This window comes from Haliaeetus leucocephalus, unplaced genomic scaffold (assembly GCF_000737465.1).
Source record: "Haliaeetus leucocephalus isolate CR32 unplaced genomic scaffold, Haliaeetus_leucocephalus-4.0 Scaffold730, whole genome shotgun sequence".
NCBI classification, from domain to species: domain Eukaryota; kingdom Metazoa; phylum Chordata; class Aves; order Accipitriformes; family Accipitridae; genus Haliaeetus; species Haliaeetus leucocephalus.
The window spans coordinates 4,183,394-4,203,262 of NW_010973166.1; the positions used below are offsets into that span (position 1 = coordinate 4,183,394).

Sequence of the window (19,869 nt, forward strand, 5' to 3'; positions counted from 1 at the left end):
CTTCTGCTGAGACATTAGACTGTCCTTCATTTGAAATAAAAATTTTGACTTCTGCACAACCTAGGAGATACTCCTCTTGGTTATTTAGCTTCCCATTTAACTAAAATCTCTTTGCTTGGATGGAGGTTTCACTCATTTATGTATTTTCATCCTGTTTCTATTCAGGTTGAGTTTGCTAACTAAACACCATTTTGTTTCTTGTTTTGCAGACTGGGTGGAATTCAGTCCATATGAGATTGGTATGGCAAAATATGGCACTTTTATGTCTCCTGATTTGTTTGGAAGCAAATTTTTTATGGGGACAGTCGTGAAGAAGTATAGTGAAAATCCCTTGCATTTCTTGATGGGTGAGTATGTGACAGAAAGAAACTTTAAAATAATTTCAGCAGTTCATGGACAAGGACTTCTAAATGCAATCACACAAAGTGTGAGACAAGAAGTAGGGTTCTCAATTTGTTGGAAGACATCCATTTGAAAGATTTCACAGATGTGGATTGGCATTCCCTGTTTTTTCGATTCTGGTGTGTACATCTGAACTTATGACTTAGCATGTTCCAAAATCGGGTGTGTTCAGAGAGCAAACAACTGCTCAAACAGTGCAGTATATGGTTTTTTTCTTCTACTGCTTCCATTTATTTTTTTACTTCTTCCCTTTCAGGCGTCTGGGGCAGTGCATTTTCTATATTATTTAACAGAGTGCTTGGCGTCTCCAATTCTCAAAATAAAGGTCCCACCATGGAAGAAGAATTAGGTAATATTAAACAATTACTAGTAAGATTCAGTGCACTCTCTGTGGAAGGATGGCACTCTGCTGGTAGTAATTTTAAGAATGTGGAATTCAAGTAACTTTAATTGCTGACATTGCTAGATGCTGATGAGGTCAGGGAAAGAGGGCTAGTAATTTTCTTTCTTTCACTTTTGTTTCTGATCCAGTATCAGAGGTACTGAAAGTCACATGCATATATCCCACTGTTTTCATTAAGTCAAAAGAATCCAACTCCCTTTTTTGTGTTGTTATGCTAGTTTTGGAGATCAGAAGCTGACAAATGCTTAATAGTTACTTGTGTAGTCTCTTGACGCTGGACTGTATTATTCAAGGGATTAGTAAAATAAAACCAAGTTTTATCATCTCTGGATTGTTAGATTGTTCCATTCTAACCACAAGTCACCTGTTGGTATCTGTTCCTTTGCTTACTAATTTAATGATTTCGTTTTCATTCCTAATGCACAAATGGCGTAATGACTGTAAGGAAAGAATTGTAACTTGGTTTGAATAGACTTTATCGTGTTTTATTCGAGAACGCAGTTGATAATGAAAGGGGTTTTTATACTTTTTTACCTATTCAGAAGACGGCATTGCAGGAAAATATATAACCAATAAATAAAGTGTACTAGACAGCCAGATTTTTCTGAAGAGCGTGGAGAGAAAATGCACATTGAATTAATTTAAAAAACACAACAAAAAAAACCCAAGCCCCTTAGCTGTCTCTGCCTCCTAATAGATGGTATTCAGCTGTTTGATAATGTACTTATTTATGGATGAAAATGAGACCTGTGCCTCCAGATTCCTATTTCTGATACAACTCATGAGTGTTAACACCTACTAATGGATAATCTCTGTCAATAAATTTGGTAGTGGAAAAGTCTGTGTTACTGCTTTTTAAGATGTTGAGAGACAGAATTTTCTCTCTCATGCTGGCTCATTTGACATATAATTTAAAAAATATGCTTTGATGTGGGATTAGATATGAAAATACTAATGTGACTTGAACCACAATCTATTACCAGAGCTGAAGATGTCCCACTGAAACCTTGGTACCACCAAAGTGAATGGCAGAATGCCAGCGAACATCAGAAGAGCCAGTGTTGCACCCAGTATGTGTAAATCACACCTAGAGCAGTAAATAATAAATTTTGCATAGGGGTTGCTTTAAAGAAATGATTTGATGTCCAAAAATTGCATTTGTTGGTTAGCTTCCTCTTTTGGTCACTAATTTTTATTTGACCTCTCTCCTACATCATTGCTCAAGAATTTGTACGTGTTTGTCTTTGGTGTGGGTTTGTCCATTAACGGTATTTGAGTAGTGATTGAGGACCCACTGAGTATTAAAAAGAAATTGTGTTTAAGGAAAAATACACGATGACTAAGCTCTTCTGTTTCTGTGGGGATTTTTTCAATGTTGTTTGTAAGTCTAAGAGGGCATAATCCTCCTCAGGAAAAAAGCAACAGTGGTGGTCATCTGTATCCAGTATTCATTACCAAGGGTCATAAAGCTGTGGGTTTTTTACACTTGATAGTATAGTGACTCTCTCTTCAATCTTCTCTTTCAGCCAGGCGTGCTTATAGGAATTAGATTTAGACTTTAGCAAAAAGTGCCAAGTGTAATTGCCATTGTTTTGATACTGCATTTGGTAAAAATTACAGCATTTGTTGGAAATTACAGCCCAAAGCAGGGGTATGCCACCAGAGACCAACATCTACATTATCCTTCTGTGAGAAAAAGTAGTTGGTTTTTTTCCCAATTTTTAATGGGAAAAACAATGTTCAAGTTCATTAGGAAATAACCCTCATTCAGTTTATTTTAACTGGCTTCAAATTTCAGTTAGAGGTGATTCCTAGCATACATTATACTAGGGAATAAAGGGTTTTAGTTTTCAAAAGTCTTCTCTTGGATACATTTGCATCACTGGAATTCAGCCCCTGTCTCCAGTCTCTGTAGGATATAAGCTTCAAAGATGAGACTGCTCACAAAACATTGGAAATTTACTGTGTTTCAAGAAGGGCTTCTCTCCATAATTAGCGAAAATAATGTTGCCCACCTATAATCCATTAGCACATGAATTCACCTCCACTACAAATCTTACCTGAGCAATGGAATGTGTTGCTTTTTCAGTATTCATTTTGACTTTGAAATAATGCCTTGAGATAGCAATGAACAGTTAACGATGACTTTGTGGTTGTTTTGGAAACAAAGCTGTTAACCCTAACAAAACACAGATTTTTGCCAGGAAAATTCACTCATTTCTGTTTTTATTTCTCTCACTTAATGTTATGAGATGAAAACTGTTGTCTTTTCTACCCATGTAACTGCACTGGCCTTTATTTTTCACACATTATCCAGTAGAACTTTCATAACCATCTTGGCCTTTGTTTTTCCCCCACTATTTTTAAGGGTACCCATTTATATATGTATGAATGAGGTTAAGTGTTACTCTTTTTTTTTTTTTTTTTAATTAGCAGGTAATTAGCAGAAATTAACATTGTCTTCCTAGTTTACTAGGAGTTATTGAGAGGACAGAAGCTATACATCTAAATTTTAATCAAGGTTAATGAAATGTGTCAGATATGTGGTGCAGAGGTAAGTGGTAGGTACTGCTTTAGGATTAAATTTTGTTTTCTCAGCCCTTCGGCTATCTGCTTAGTGCAGGAACTTTGCAAAAATTGCAGGCTAAAGCCAATATATTCTGATCAGATTCTGAACATAGAGATGGCCACTGCAGATTGAATCTCTTCAGCTGTATTTTCTGTTATGAAGACTATGATAGTTCCATGACTTAAATTGTTTTGAAATTCTTAGCTGTTCTGACAATTAAACCCTAGTAGTTTAAAGTAATTTTATATTTCTTTCAACAGAGAATATTAGGCTAAAGCACCTTGTAAGCAATGACAGTTCAGACAGTGAAGATGAATCACAGCATCCAAAAGGTAAGGAAATCCTCATATTTTATTTCATAGTTTACTTTTTTCATCAGCTTTCGTGTAGCATTGTCAAGTTTGTGGATGTTGGTAATTATCCATAGCTGGTTTTCCTTAGTCTTATGAATAGTCTGTTATAACTGAGAGCTCTGCTCTCATTTATACCAATAGTAAACTTAATTACCTAGGCCAAGGATCTTAAAGGAGCCAGTGGCTCAGCAAAATAGAGAAATGTTGAACAAGAGACCTCAGGAGGGCCTTTGGCCTGACTTCATGCCTCCTGCTCAAGCTGATGAGCAAATGATTCTCTCACACCACACATCTTCAGTCTTGGTGTCAGCCCAACAGTGCTTCGCAGAGGTCTGCAATTTCACATATATCCAAAAATCAGGCTTGCTGAGCCAGTGATCTCCAGAAGTCTGTTGTCAGCAAGCTACTGAGCTCAGAGGTGTGTTCGAATTGTTACCAGCCCAGCAAACTAATACTATCCATTGTTTTCAAGGGTTCCTTGATCAAATATTTACCTGAGAATGGTTTACTTCGTGTTTCCAGCGTTCATAGATGTCTTCTAGCACCTTTACAAATGTCATCTGATACAGGAAGTTCCTAGTGCTTGGCATATTATTTTAAACAATGCCCAAATCCAGTTTCCCAGAAGAGGCACAACCACAGGGGAACATTGGGCAGTGGGAAGAAAAGATCCTACTGAAAATTATCTTTAGGTACCTAAACCACCTGGGGATTTCTGTGATTTTGGTCAGGGTCTCTGTCTGATCCTAATAATGCTTTCTGTATTTGATGATATTTTGGGCACAGCAGTGATTTTCACCTGAAGAAATTGATTATGTTTTTAACAACTAAAGCAAAGATGGGAATGCAGCTCTTTGTAATTTTAGGATCTACAACAAGAAAATCTTGTGTGATGACACAGTGAAATTATGTCATTAGCTCAGTTAAATGATTACTTCTTCAATTCCCCTTATGTGTAAAATAATAGGGAGAGGGTGATACCGCATTTTGTGTTTATTTGCGGATTTCCTGTTTAAGCACTACAGCCAGCACAAAACACTACATTTCTCTCATAGTTTGTAGCCATAGCGGACAACCTACAAATCTGTGATTTGTAAACACTTGGTAATCCCTCTCACTTCTATAGAATATTATTGTACAGATGTTGAACCTCTAAACTTTGCGGTGTTTGATGCTTGCTTTCTCTCTACTTATATATAAATCAAGTCCTTTAAAGCCTGGATTAGAGGCACATTTCAGTGCTGGATTTAAAGGATCAAGCCTGAGCCTGAATTACCTTCTTCTACAAAACACCCCAAAAAGTCAAGTTTTGACAGTTTACTAATACAAGGTGATGCCAATCCAAGTCATTTTTACTGCGACGTCTAGCTATAGACATCTAAGTCTGGATGTTTCATTGTACTCTTTAGTTAATTAAAACCAGATATTGATTGTAGTCTACAGTTTACTGTAAGGATATTTTCAGATATTTTAAAATTCCCATGCTATAGTATTCTCTTTCATGCAGACTAACTTTGCCTTCTTAAGGAAGGCTGAGTTTTCTAGCAATCAGCAAAGGATGGAGAAGGGTATCAGTACACATCCAGATGAATTTAGGTCTACATAGAGTATAGAACTTGGCGACTCAAGTCTGTTCCCTGAGCCCAGGAGAGTTTGCATTCTGGGTGCTAGCACAGGTAAAGCCATATGCTCGTTGCCCTTTCCATCCAGACTAACTAAGTCCAGGTCAGGTCATCTAACACATTGCCAGTCTATTTGCCTGATGGACACATCCACACAGCTATACTGCAGATGGAAAATTTCACTGGCCTGTGAATTTAAGAGGATGGTTTCTCTCCATTCCTCTGAAATTTTTGTAGCAAAGTTCCTTTGTTCAGTCCATGACTCCTTGAAAGAAGGCTATGACCCAGTTCCTTTTATTTTAATAGGTCCTTTATTTTAGTAGACCCAGAAATCTTGGTTTTATACTTTATACGTTAACTGTCTCACCATTGGTTATTTTCATTTTCCTCTACAGGCACTGAAAATGCTGAGGCAAATCAAGAATATCAGAACAGCAGCCAAGAAAGCTGGGTGCAGCGAATGCTGATGGCTTTGGTGGGTGATAGCGCCCTTTTCAACACCAGGGAAGGGCGTGCTGGGAAAGTGCACAACTTCATGCTGGGATTGAACCTCAACAGCTGTTACCCGCTCTCTCCTCTGGCAGACCTTCTTACTCAGGAGTCGGTAGAGGATGATGAACTAGATGCAGCTGTTGCAGGTTAGTTCACAGAAAGCCTATGTTGCTGCATATTCATTAGTAAAACCAGAAACAGTGAGTTCTCATTGGGATAACATGGAACTATGAGGCTTACAACAGCACGTACTTGAAGGCAGGAGAATGTTTCTGTAGTGGCAGTCATGACTATTGATCAGAAGCAGAGGTTGTGAGGTGACTGGGTGTCTCAAAGGGCACCGCACAGTGACTTCTGTCTGCTGCCTACCTCTCCTGTCCCCTGTCAGAGTGTGCAGAACACTCAGTATCTTTTGGAAGGGAAGTGGCTCTTTGTTTTGGAGGAATTGCTTGCAGAGGTTACCAAGCTGCTTTTGTGTATGGCGCCCTTCGTTAAGGCCACTTTCTTAATCTCTTGGACTTCTACAAAGGGTATCCTGTGTTGTTCCTTTTCTTTTATTGGTGCTAAGCCTTCTGGTGGAAATAAAACCTTTCTGTGTTCTCCTGTAGGGCTTCCCTTTTGAAAAATTTTGTAGCTCTTCTGCTGTCTTTGTCTTCCTCTGGAAAATATGCAGAGACAACACACTTCTCTACTTGTAAATCCTTGCTTTGCTGACACCATGTTCTTCCCAGTGTGACTATCTGTCAGGTGCATTCACATTTCATGTGTGACTGATGGTAGATGCATCCACATGTCATGTTGGCTAAAGCAGGAAGCAGGAATGCAGATGGAAAATAAGAATTTCAGAAAAATGTTAATTTGCAAAAGAAGTTCAATATCTTCCCACACTCCATGAAGTATATGGTGTCTGGAACAGTAGCTGCAAAGAATTAGGAATCACATTCGATTAGTATTTTGAAGATTTGCTATAGGCAGTGTTCATTACAATCCTCTCAGTGAAAGCCGATTAATTTCTTAATATTCTTCTGGCACTGGTGCTTTTTTTTTCTTAGTAGACAGCAGAGCACTGAGTTAAGGATGTGAGTTGCCCTATAGAAGTTATGTCACAGTGAAGATGCATACTTGGTGGAGCTTCCACATACAGTTTCTGTGATATAAACTGTAATGCTTCTGGATTATTATGAATTACTACTGACAGACATCAAGCTGATGAACTACAAATCTCTGAAAGTGGTGTTCCCTCCATATTCTTGTGTAGCAGCACAGCACTACCAACCATCCCTTGTAATAATAGTAGTCACTTCAGCCCTTATTTTCTGTTCAGAGGAAAGAGATTGTCCTAGCTGGTCATTATGCAATAGTAAGTACCAGATGTCGTTTAAAAGCTTAAGTAGCAGACGCGCTCTAAAGTGTATTTGTTAATGTAACAAATCCCTTTGAGTGGTTGTGTAGTAATTTCCATCTGTACTCCACTTTCTAAATATTTTTATCATCTCAGAGGTGTTTACAACTGGGTAATCTTAATATTTATAGTAGTTGTAAAAGAGGCAGGAAAGTGGGTAGTAAACTTATGTTTGGAAAAAATGACAGTTGATGAGAATTTTGCATAATTAAGATGTGGATAATCTTCAGAATCAACTGTCAACTTCCTGAGTGTTAATTTTAATTGAAATAAAATGCTGGTTTGACAGAATGAGCCTGCACCTCTGAGACAATCACTTTTGAGTGCCTGAAATTTCTTTGGGTAAAATGTCTGGCAAAAGTTTGACATAACTGCAATTTTTTTAGTGTTAGCTGAAGCCCACACTCATAAACCTGAACTAACAACTCAAATCTAACAGCTATGAGTAGTTGCAATATTATGGTCAAGAACAGTTAAAAAACCCTTGAAATTTCAGTAGTTAATATAAAATTTAATCATTCGGTAGTGTGATAGGTGTATCCACATTTCAATGCTGTGAATTTTGCTAATATGTGTAAGAGCCTAGGAGCCCAGAGGAGTGGATAGAAAGGAAACTTTGGTGTAAATTTAAAATACTATATATTACCAAGGCACTGGTTGCATTTAAGCTTTGCATATTTATTCCTACCACTAGCAGTTTACCTAACAGCTTGAGTACAAAGAGAAGTCTGAATTGCTTTAGGACTTTATTACCAGATGAATCAAAAAGGACATAAATAATACTTTACATCTCCAGTTGTCTCAAACCTTCTGTAGACCCACTGAGTTGCACTGCAGAGGATGAACTGTGGCAGGCCTAAGCCAATGTTACAGTCATTACTGAGGATTGAATTTAGGGTCTGCAGTGCATACAGCAGAGATCCCAGCTGCTTGATCTGAAAGTAAAATGCTTGGCTTTGCTTTGCTGTGGATTCTATTTATGCTGAGCATTTTCTTAGTTGATCTCAAATATGCTTTAAAACTTTACACCCCTTGAATGGTTTCATTATGAACTCAGAGTTGTTCTGTTTCTGTGCCTTGATATTACAACACACCAAAATCACTTGAGAAAATGCCAAGTGAATAACAATAGGGAAAAAATAACTCATAATCTCTGCTTCCTTATTTCAGTATTTGTTGAAACTCTGTTATAGTAGATGCACGTCAATAGCAAATGCCCTTTTCATCTCCCATACTTCCATTGAAGCTACCATCTGTGACAAAGTTTGGTCTCTAGAACATGGTGTCTTTTTTATTTCTGAACAATTCTTAATATCTGTTTGTGTATCCGATTACTGCAAATCAGATAGGCGTGCTGTGCTGTTTTCACACAGAGCTGTACTCGTAAACATCTTGTGCTTCTCCTAGTTTGCTGTTTGATGGACTGAAAGCTTCTTGTAATATGGATGCATCTTTCATAAAAGCAGTCCACATCGGCTGAAAATTAGTGTCCCAGGCTCTCAGAGCATAAATACTCCACTTGGTCTCCATACTGTTCGATGAATAATGATGGTTGACTTATCAGGGCTGCTAGAGTATATAGAACGATTGTCCTGGATTCGTGTGTTGTAAACTACAAAAAGAATAAAGCTTTCTTATCCAGCCCTTCAGAATAACTACAGCACAGGCTATAGAGTAGGTGACACTTCTTTTAGCATCAGGGATGGTTATTGTACGTTACAACTCTCCCAGGAGCAATTGCAGGCTCACCTGCAGTGTCCTGAACCACAGTTTGGTCTGCCTGCTTGCCTTGTCTCACCGGGCTATTGTGTGTTGCTTCTGGCCTCTGGGCCCAGATCCTGTGTAAATCAAATCAAATTACATGCTGAGTCTGCCTTTAAAATCATGTTGTTAAAATAACACTGGATTATCTTAATTGCTTTTTGAATTCTGACCCCATAACATGGACACAAGTTGCATTTTGGAACTTTTCTTCTCAGTTCAAAGATTAGAAAGGTACTTCTAAAATGAATTATAATAAAAAGAAAAACCTTTAAGTTGAATTTCTCCTGTAATCACAGAAGAGCACGACTAATAAAAACAGTCTATGTGTTCATTATAAATTTATGATGTTTTATCCTTTAAAATATCATAAAATTTATAGAGTCATGAAGGTTCTAAGCAATAGGAACCGTCTTGTTCTTCAATGCCTTTTTGGTAGGAAGTTTGTGTAAGCAGTAACACTCCTATCACAAACATTATTATAGGTGGTACTATTCTTGTTTAAAGGATCACTGTTGACTTTCAAATTAAAATTTTGTAAATAAGATAATACAAAACTTGAACAAAAATGTTTTTACAATTTTTAGAAATTCTATTGAGAACAAGGGTTAAATCATGTTTGAAATGTTGTCTTTAAAAAAGGAGGGGGAAAACAAAACTAGTCTACTTGTATAAAAGGATCTGTAGTAAGTATTTTGTACCAGTGTTTTTTTAATTATGATGAATTTTTATAGGCACTAATATATTTTCATTGATTTATGCTAATTCATGGTTACAAAATATATCTGGTTCTAAAATAGGTCTATAAACACACTTAGCCCTTTTGCAATAGGCAATAATTTGAAAGTGTTTTCTGCCTTAGAAATCAAGGCAAATATTAGGAAACTGGTACCTCATTTCTTAGCAAAGTGCCCTCTAATAAATAATAACAAAAATAAAAACTCAAAATATCTGTTCTGAGATTTTTTTGCTGCTCATAACAATAAATTTTTCTCATGGATCCTGAAATGACAGGAACTAGAGTTTGAATTATTTTTTATGGATTTTCTTCACATTAAAATATCTTTTTTTCAGATTACTTCTGTTGCCAATAAGTAGTTGCTAGGAAATTTAATTTTACAAGAAATAATTACATTATTCTGTTCAGCATTCCTTAGATTACACTGCCCTCTACAGATATGAGCATTAGTTTTTAGTCAAAAGGGAAAAAGATGCACTGGAAATATTTTTAAGATCTAGAGCAAGAAAAGACCATCAGGAGAAAAATTTTAAGTACTGCAGTGATCATTTAGTAGTATCCAGAGACTTGGATAAGTGCAAAGACAGTTATGAAAAATTGCTTGTTTTTTCCTGACCTGCCCCCAGGGAATACTGAGGTTAAAGGGGAAACATCATCTTCTTGAGCCCTCAGTTTGGGCATTAGAGATAGGAGACTATTTTATACTATAATGTGACAGTAAAAACAGCAAGTGGCTTACATGTAATTCTGCCCAATGCTTAGATTTCAGATATGGATATGGGCTACCATTTCTTTTTGTTTGTAGTATAGTAGTGAGAATGAGGTCATGAGATTTGGTGTAGGTTGAAAAACAAGACTTGATACTGCTAATTTTAATGGACAGAAGCAGACACAGACAAGCATCATGCAAGAGCAGAGCCACATCAAGGCTTTTTAGGCCAATTTCAGATACTTGGGGAAGAGGAGCTGGGAAGGCCGAGGGATTGGGGGGGAATCTGAGGGAAGAGATTTGGGCAGGTGTTATAGGACACTGTGGAGATGTCTCTTAACATCCCATAAACTCCTTCCTTTGTGTATTTGTTGTTAGGGATGGTGGGGTAAAGGTGGGAAGGCTAGGGTCAAACCTGGGCATTTATCCCCTTCAGTTTTGCCTCTAGCCACCTATCCTTCTGCCTTGGGACAGGGTGTTTGTGTACTTGACTTACTGAGGTCCTTTCCAGCTCTGGTTTTTTACCTCATTCTCCAGTTGTTAAGTTGAGAGTTAAGGTTACGCATGAGTTCATGGTAAGTTTTGCTGGGTTACTGTGCATTTTAAATTCTGTGGAATCTTCAGTACTTGGGGAAACACCGGAAAGCCCATCAAAATTTCGGTTCTTAACTCATGTGTTCCTGTTTTGTTTTGTTTTGTTTTCATTTGTTCTGCACAGATCCTGATGAGTTTGAGAGGATATATGAGCCACTAGATGTGAAGAGCAAAAAGATTCATATAGTGGACAGTGGGCTTACATTTAACCTGCCATACCCACTTATCTTAAGACCTCAGAGAGGCGTTGATCTCATCATCTCTTTTGATTTTTCAGCAAGGCCAAGTGATTCCAGTCCTCCTTTCAAAGTGAGTAAGATAGGCCATTCCTTTCTTTGTGTTCATAAACTTACGTTGACTCAGTTGTATTCTCGCAGTCAGGTTGGTTGCACATTTCATGGTTCCAGAAGGCCTTAGTGCTATTGTATCGACAGCATTGGTGCAATTTGTTTCCACGTCAAGGCAGAATATGGCACTCAGCCTCAGTTCCTGTTTACATGACTCACATGAGACAACTGACACAACAAAGAAGGCTAATGTAATTCTTTTGAAGTAGTAGCTCTGTTGTTTTTATGGAAGTCTTGCCTTCACACTGAATTGCAGAATTTTATTTTATGTCAGTATTAAACAATTAAGTCAGTCATTTACCATTGTGCTAGTACTCTGTCTCTGTACAGTTGTTCTCCCCTGTGATGCTGGGGTGTAAATGAATGGTTTTCTGTCATCATCTTGCAGAAATATGTCTCAGTCACTCTGGCATTGCTAAATATATAACATTTTGGAAGTGGGGCTAACTGTTCAGTTACATCTCACTAGGACAATCCCAGTACTGGTTTAAGTAGGATTCCTAAATCCATTCAGGCCAGAGCAAAGTAACAACAGAAAATCTGGATTAAATGATGTGGCTGTTTTCTGTAGCAGGTGTGGAAAGCACAGCTGTCAGTCTGTATGACCTGTACAACCTATGCATTGAGACAGCTCCAACTGATCAGAAAGGCTTAATGTTGGATCATTTTGCTAACTGAGAAAAAGCAGCTCTTATGAGACTATTGTGAGGTTCTCAAAAGGGAGGCAATATTTGTTTGAAACCCAAGTGGATTTTTAAAAATAATTTTTAAGGAAACCAATAAAACATGTCTGTTTGAGAATCAACTGGCATTCTTTGTTGCTTTACAGAGAAATTTCAATTAGAACAGAATATTTTTTTCCTTCCTCTTGCTATCAAGGGACAAAACCCCCAAACATTAGAAAATAACAGCAGGAGCAAAACAAACTCTAGATCAGTGTTGTCAAATGCAAAGAAAAACAAGCTTCAGGAGAAAAAAAAGGAGTAACTTCTGTAATCTCTAGGTCTCTTGGGGACTACTTGGAGGAATAGAGCACTGAGAAGACTCTTACTAGTGCTGAGATCCTTCATTTTCCTTAATTGACTGAATCCCACAGTTTGTTTCTTCCTTTAATTTTCTATTTAAGAATTTGTCTCCTTTTTTGTCATGACTGAGTATTTTCCCCATCAGCTAAATTTACTGACACAGCACTGCCATCTCCTCTAAAACATCTTCTTTTTCCTCCCTTTGTTGATGTTCTGCACATGAAGCCTGTACAAAAGGCTGTGTATAGTCATCTCTGTTACTCTTAGCCTATGCATTGAGCTTTCTGTCTCCATCAGCTGCAATTTTCTGTGTCGTTTTGGGGAACATACCATAACATGGAGAGATTGATGGGAAGTCAAGTGGTATCCTTGACAGAAGGTTTTTCTGTAAACTGTAATTTTAAAAAGGCAAAATCCTTTTACGCAAGAAAAAATGGTGGGAAAATTAAATGGCGCCTTAGGTTTTCATGAAGCCACTGTTGAAGGGAATGGTTCATTATTTCTGAAGCGGAAATATGTGTATAATAAAAAGAGTGACGTAGTTCCAGCTAATACATAGGTATAATCCAAAAGCAGAGGCTGTATGCTAATGGCCTAAAGGACAGAAACCAGTTTTGTTTACTGGCTGTGCAATCCCATTGGTTCTGCTTGCATTACAATGAGTAAATGCCAATTCAAGAGTTGGCCTATATCTATGGTAGCACTCTAATATACTTTTATTACTCCATCACAGAGGGAAATCAGCCAGCTGAAGTCAATGACTCTACTCTTGTTTTATCATTTTACACCCACTATCTTTTAATCTCTTGCGTATCCAAAACAGTTTCCCAAAGAAGGGTCCTATTTCATTCAAAACCAAGATTAAAGATGTTGACCTTCCCTCTCCTCCCTCTCACACACCCTCATTACACGCTTTTGAGTCATTATTTACAAATTATTTTGTTTACTGAGTTGTCCCGAGGAAAAAAAAAGCCTGTTTTCCAGACTTGCTTCTTTACTTAACGTGCTTTCAAATGCTGTTCTGTGCTATGATGTGACTCTGAACATAACAACGCGTGGATTGGTGTTTATTAACTCTCATTGGTTTCCATAGCACTGATAGTCAGTTTGCAAGTAAAATTACGGATGGTTTTTTGTAGCTGTCAGCTCTGTAAATTCACCTAAGGATTTATGTGGCAGACCAGCTCTTTCCTTCCTGTGAATCACCGCAGGTGGTGAAGATTGGGCAGGCTGAATTAGGTGCTCTGTTTGCCATACTGGGTCATCTATACAAAGATTGACTTGATCAGTCCTTCTGCTGTAAAAAAGCATGAGTTAATAAAACTGCTTCTAGTAACCATTTTGACCTGTGTCTCTCAACATAAAATCTCACTTTGCAGTGGATGCTTATATGCACCTGAGTCTTTGTTATCTTTCCAGGAAATTTTGCTTGCTGAAAAATGGGCCAAAATGAACAAGCTTCCTTTCCCCAAAATAGACCCAAATGTATTTGATCGAGAGGGCATGAAGGAATGCTATGTTTTCAAACCAAAGGATACCTCTTCAGAGAAAGACTGTCCAACTATAATTCATTTTGTTTTGGCCAACATCAACTTCCGGAAGTACAAAGCTCCAGGTGAGCACACAGTTTCTGATGCTAAATCTAGTTGTTCCTTTGAAGGTTTATAATGTGCTGTTGATTATATACTAGAAATGTTTTGTCTCTGAAATACCTCTTAAGTCTGTCTGTAGTAGTTAGGGATTTCAAAGGAGCCATTAAAAAATAAGACGGTAAGTCCTCACACCTAACATTTAGATTGTATTTTTGTAAAGCCCTAAATCTGCCATACAGAAGGTACAGGGGTTTACTTCAGTGTCTGCCTGATTGTTATGACGTACATTTGTTCTGTATGCAGGTGTTCCAAGAGAAACACAGGAAGAGAAGGATTTTGCAGACTTTGACGTTTTTGATGATCCGAATACACCATTCTCTACCTTCAACTTCCAGTATTCCAATGAGGCTTTCAAGAGGCTTCATGATCTAATGGAGTTCAACACCCTCAATAACATAGATGTATGTATTGCCAGCATGGAAGGGGCTTAAAGGGTCTAGATTGTTGAATGGGAAAGTAGGTGGTGTGAATAAAGCCCTATATCTGCCATACAGAAGGTACAGGGGTTTACTTCAGTGTTTGCCTGATTGTTGTGACATACAAAGTGCTTCCTGCATTTAGTTGTGCTCCTTGCTATTCTCAAAGTTGAGGCTGGATCCAAAGCCCATTTATAGTCAGTGGAAAAAAACTGGTTTATTTTAATGAGGGCTGGAGTATACCCTAAGTGAGTTCTTCATGAGCTTGTGTAGAAGGATGCACAATCTGTGGCATGGTCAACTTGCATCCTTCCAGCCTGGGAGGGAAGGAAGAGTGCAGTCACTGTAGGTAATACAGTGGCTGGACTTACCTGAAGAGAATTGCATGAGATACACTGTGAGAATTAAGTGAAGAGAATTTGGTATTTTCACTTGACCTCTATTTCTAAAGTACTGAAATAGCAGTGTTGTAGGAAGTATTACCATATATGATCCCCTGTCAATAATAAACCACTAAGCAAATACGCTGCTGAAAAAGCCAGAAGTGCTTTCCAGTAGAAAAATGTCTGAAGAAGAGTATTTCTGGGGCTAAGAAGATTGTTGTAATATTGTGGCCATCTTCTAATTGGAAGAACTATTGCCTGTGCTTGTTAGGATCCATTCCAATTCATATTCTTTTCTAATTTGGTTTCTGTGTTGTTTTTGCCATTTTACCATCAAAAGCCCTGCAGGGTAACTGAGTAAAGGTGACTGTGTAGGATGTACACATTATGTTCAGGATTTTGTACTCAATTCTTTATGTATGATGATTTTCTAACTGGAAGAAAGGAAATTGGAAATTTTCTGTGAAGATCTCTGGAAATTTCTTTATCAACTAACTCAGTAATAATTATTTTTTATTGATACCAGCTGTAACATGACACCATGATCCCAGCATCTGTAGAGTGAATTGCCATATTCACAAGTGTAAATTATCATCCCAGATAAAGAAATGATTTTTTTTCTCAATATAGTAAAGAAATCTTGTTACTTCAGGACAAAGGAAGCAAAAGTGAAGATTTAATCTTTCTCAAGATAATAATTATTTTCTATGTCCTTTAAGTATGGATTTTCTCAGTATTTTGATTTACCCTTCAGAATTTCATTGGGACTCAGTTTAAATGGTTTATATTCTTGGGTGACTTCTTTGATGTTGGTGTCATCCTGTTGTATCTTTATTAACTACATTAAAATCAGTGCTTTATATAATTAAGAAATAGTATTCATAATAATAGTCAGCAATCACTTTGTTCAATGATGGAGCAGTGTTAAAAGTAGGAGCAACAGTTGTTAACATCTGAAGGGGTCTTTTCTATCAGTTAATAAATCATTAAGATGTAGTTATTTCCCTGAATGACACATTGTTCACTGTTTTCTAGGTGATCAAGCAAGCTATGATGGAAAGCATTGAATACAGGAAAGAGAATCCATCTCGCTGTTCTGTGTCTCTTAGCAGTGTTGAAGCAAGGAGATTCTTTAATAAGAACAATCTTAACAGCAACCATACGTAGACGATGTGTCTTACGTCCCACTCCTTCAAGAAACTGGTTCTATCTTTATTACTGGAGTCAAAAAGACATGATCAGAGCATCACTGCTGTGCAAAACTCCTGAAAACATTTTCTTGTGAATTTTCAAATTTCAATATAATTTTGTACTTCCTTTTTTTTGAACTAAAAACATTGAAAACATTTCAGTATGTTGATATCCTTATTTTTAAAACTATGGAATTAGTTTATTTTTACTGTGGTTGTTGGGTTCAATGTCTTTTCTTTTCCTTACAAAATTGTAAACACTGGTTTCTCGTAGTGGGGCAATTGTCTGATTTTTAATTGATGTAAACTGGGCATATCTTGAAAGGTAAGGTGGAATTAGAAACACAATAGAATAAAACTTTAGTAACAGAGACAATGTATACCTGGGCTTGGGCCCAGATTCCACTCTGCTTTGTATCAATGAGAAGATTTTCTCTGACTTTGGTTTGAAAAGTAATAATTGCTAACCTCTGCGAGGCAACAGCAGCTCCCTATTATGTAAAGTCGCTTGGCTGCTTACAAGCTCTGCTAAGATTGATTTCTTGTACTAGAAAGGGTTTTGCTCAGTAATAACCATTGGCTCTATTGGCCTTACCAAAACTCCATCATCAAGCTGTGTTTCAAATTTCACTTTTCTTGCATGAGTGGTGTCTCAAAAAAAAACCCAACCCACTTTTCATAAAAATGGGTATCAAAGAAATGGGGTTTATACATCTTTGATGTTATAAGTAGGATCCTCAGCTGGTTATTAATACTAGTGGAGCTTTTGTAACTGATGCTAAGAAGGATCTGCTCTTGAATCTTTTAATCTCAAATATTTTTACAAAAATTGAAGCCCACTTTACTACTACTGTTTAAGAATGTATGTATCCACTCAGCAAAAAATCCAACCTCTTATATTTTCTTTTTCTCTTTTGTTCCACAAAATTACATTTCTTGAATTCTTAAGCTAGTAGCACCTGCGTGTTAAATTATTGTTAGTTCATGTTTTTCTGACCAAAATGTTTATAGATAAATTAAAAGCAATTTTGCATTTGATCATGGTTAAAAGCGTCACATTTCTGCAAAGGGACAGTGGCAATGTTTACTGGGAATAGATAAAATGTTCCTAGGTAAGAATGTGAAGTAGTTCATGTGTTAAGGGCTATTTTTAAAAAAATATATTTTTAGTACGTTGCATAATGAAAGACTGTGCATAGACATAGATTATTTTAGTACCATCTCAACAAGTATTAACTCTGCAAATGCATAGAAAAATGGAGTCGCACCTCTGAAAACTTACAGCCTCCTTTGAAATAATGTAATTGACAAGGGTGTAACATGGGAAAGAGCAAAAGGAACTGACGAGGTCACTGATGGCCTTGCACTGTGTGCAAGACCTAGGAGTCACACATGTTTTTGGGCTGCTTGGCTGGCTTGTTTCATTTTTTTAAAGTTCGTGGGATTAACTCTCAGCAGATGCACCTGACAGTCCCGGCAGCTTTTCCTTAGCTGCTTTCTTCTGGAGTTTGAAGAAGATAGTAGGGCCTGAATAATTTAGTTCAAGGTGAGATTGCTGTCTCTGAGAGTTAATGCATGAGCACATACAAAGGTGTTTGCAGAGGTGAGAGGGGAAGAACACATCCCCAGCTGCCCTGCAGATCACTTGTCCGATGCTCTACAGCAGATGGAGAAGAAAAGCACTCCTTTCACTAGGATTATCATCGTGGTGAAAACAAAGCATGTTTTAAGTAGGATTATTTGCAGTATTGTGGTCAGAAGGCACGCGTGTTTCTCTTCAAGAGCTGTAAGTGGAATTTCTGTTGCTGTTAATAGTGTTCGGATTTCACCCTCTATCTTTCTGATAGGGCTGTCAGGATCCTACCAGGTGCAAAGATCATGGTCGCCATGAATGCCATCACTTTGTGCAGAGACTATTTGAAGCATAGCTGATCTTTTGTTTGATAATTTTCTGACAATTTTTACAATAACAGCTCGTTTATCAGAGTTTATTGCTAATTCAGTGGCTGTCCCTTTTATTGTGAATTATTGAGCTATTTTTAGTTGTTAAAATCTCTAAGCCCATGGGAAGGAAGTAATTATAATGCATTTCTTTTAACAGCCACTGCATCATCCCTCCTTAAATCTACATGCAATGTTACATGATTAATAATATTTTCTGTATTGATCAATAGGTTTTATTTCTGTTTGAGTTAGTGCATGTTTAAAATCAAGAGAGAAAATAAAAGTAACTTATCTTAGTGTTGCATAATTTAAACATTTTCAATAAATTTTGGAATACGGGAGGAAACTGGTACTGTTATTTTATTGTAGTATTTTCTTTTTATTTTTTTTTCCTTTTGTTAACATAATATTTTTATTTTCTATTTTATAATATGTACCTATGCTGTTTCTGGAAGTGTCTTATCATGCTTGATACAGTTTATATTATCACAGTGTTATCAGACAATAAAAAATAAAACCTAACTATATTTGGCACCTACTGTTTTCAGACAGTTTTTTTGATCATTTACATGGTATTTTCACTTTTAATGTGAAGAGATGTTGAACAGCTCAATGGTGTGTGGAACCTGGTGGGACAGCTCACAAGCAGGAAATTCAAGGTTTTGCTTATTATTCTGGTTTTTTTTTTAGTTTAGATGTTAAAACTACAGCTTTTTTGAGCAGTTCAGTGTGGGGGGATAGCACATCAATCCATTTTTATTCCTACTTATACATTTTGTTATCTGCCACTCTGCCAGATATTTTGTGCTGTTCTGTTAAGAGCTACTATGGGCAATTACAGTATGGGTGTTGGGTCTTTGCTGCCTTTAACCTCGGATTTCTTAAAAAAACAGGTCAAGGAGGGAAGTGTCTCCAAACCTGTTCAGATCAAATAGCTGCTGGCCTGTTGCTTCTGATTGCTGAAAACCAGGAGTCGTCTGTCATTTGCAGGTACTTCAAAATGTAGGGGCATCATTCTGATAGGAAATGTGTAAATATTTTTCTTCCATTACTGTATGGTGAATAAGGCTAAGAGTCAGTTATGACCAGCAGGTCTAAGAGTACAATATTAGAGGCATCAGAAGCTTGTGATCTAAAATGTCTGTGGGGGGAGTGACAAGTGTCTCAATATACACCAAACTCTCGTGAGCCTACACTGCTGGGACCTTGCAGTAGTGTAGGTACTAGTATGGATTTTCTCATTTTGGAGCAAAGGGTCTCTCTGCCAGGGCAGGAGTCCCTCTTCCTCTGCTAAAATCAAATTTGTCATAACCCCCCCCCCTAGTTCTAACTTCTTCAAACATTTGAAGTGGCTTGGGCTCCCCAGAAGCTCATTGGTAAGTTCATAACTGTAGTTTCACTACAGTCTCAAACAAAAAGCCTCTCTTAATTTTGTGTCCATAAACTTAAAATGGAAAAATCCATCTTAGTATGATCAGAAACTTAGAAATTGAAACCTTATTTCAGTTCAGCTGCAGAGCAGAATACTAGGATTTACAGTCTTAGTCACACATTATATTAAAAATTGTGTCAAAGGAGAATAATAATGCAGAAAAAAACCTCTTCCACTTCTGACGATTGATGTGGAACCACATTTTTTTCCTTAGCCTAAAAAGTTAGTCCTTTGTTTCTCATTTTCCCTTCCTTCAGTCCCTGGTTCATCTGGTTTATGCCTGCAATATTTCTTTCCAACCGAATGTAATATACCTAGAAGGCAGTAAAAGGTGGCTTTAGAGAATGAATTATTTCAGATATCAGAAATTATTTTAGGTGATGCCTGCAGGATGTGGAAGTGCTGTCATGCTAGCCCGGAGTGACTGCAAAGAG

At 37.3% G+C, this 19,869-nt stretch overlaps 1 protein-coding gene across 1 annotated transcript in view; it reads left to right on the forward strand.

Moving 5' to 3' along the window:
• The window catches only part of PLA2G4A (phospholipase A2, group IVA (cytosolic, calcium-dependent)), an 84,687-nt gene extending 68,505 nt beyond the window's left edge, over window positions 1-16,182 (forward strand). The window contains exons 12-19 of the mRNA XM_010580705.1: window positions 210-347; window positions 659-751; window positions 3,635-3,706; window positions 5,745-5,987; window positions 11,171-11,355; window positions 13,838-14,033; window positions 14,314-14,471; window positions 15,905-16,182. Coding sequence (XP_010579007.1) covers window positions 210-347; window positions 659-751; window positions 3,635-3,706; window positions 5,745-5,987; window positions 11,171-11,355; window positions 13,838-14,033; window positions 14,314-14,471; window positions 15,905-16,036 — 1,217 coding nt within the window. The 3' untranslated portion in view covers window positions 16,037-16,182. The remainder of the gene's footprint in view (window positions 1-209; window positions 348-658; window positions 752-3,634; window positions 3,707-5,744; window positions 5,988-11,170; window positions 11,356-13,837; window positions 14,034-14,313; window positions 14,472-15,904) is intronic.
• The last annotated feature ends 3,687 nt before the right edge of the window (window positions 16,183-19,869 follow it).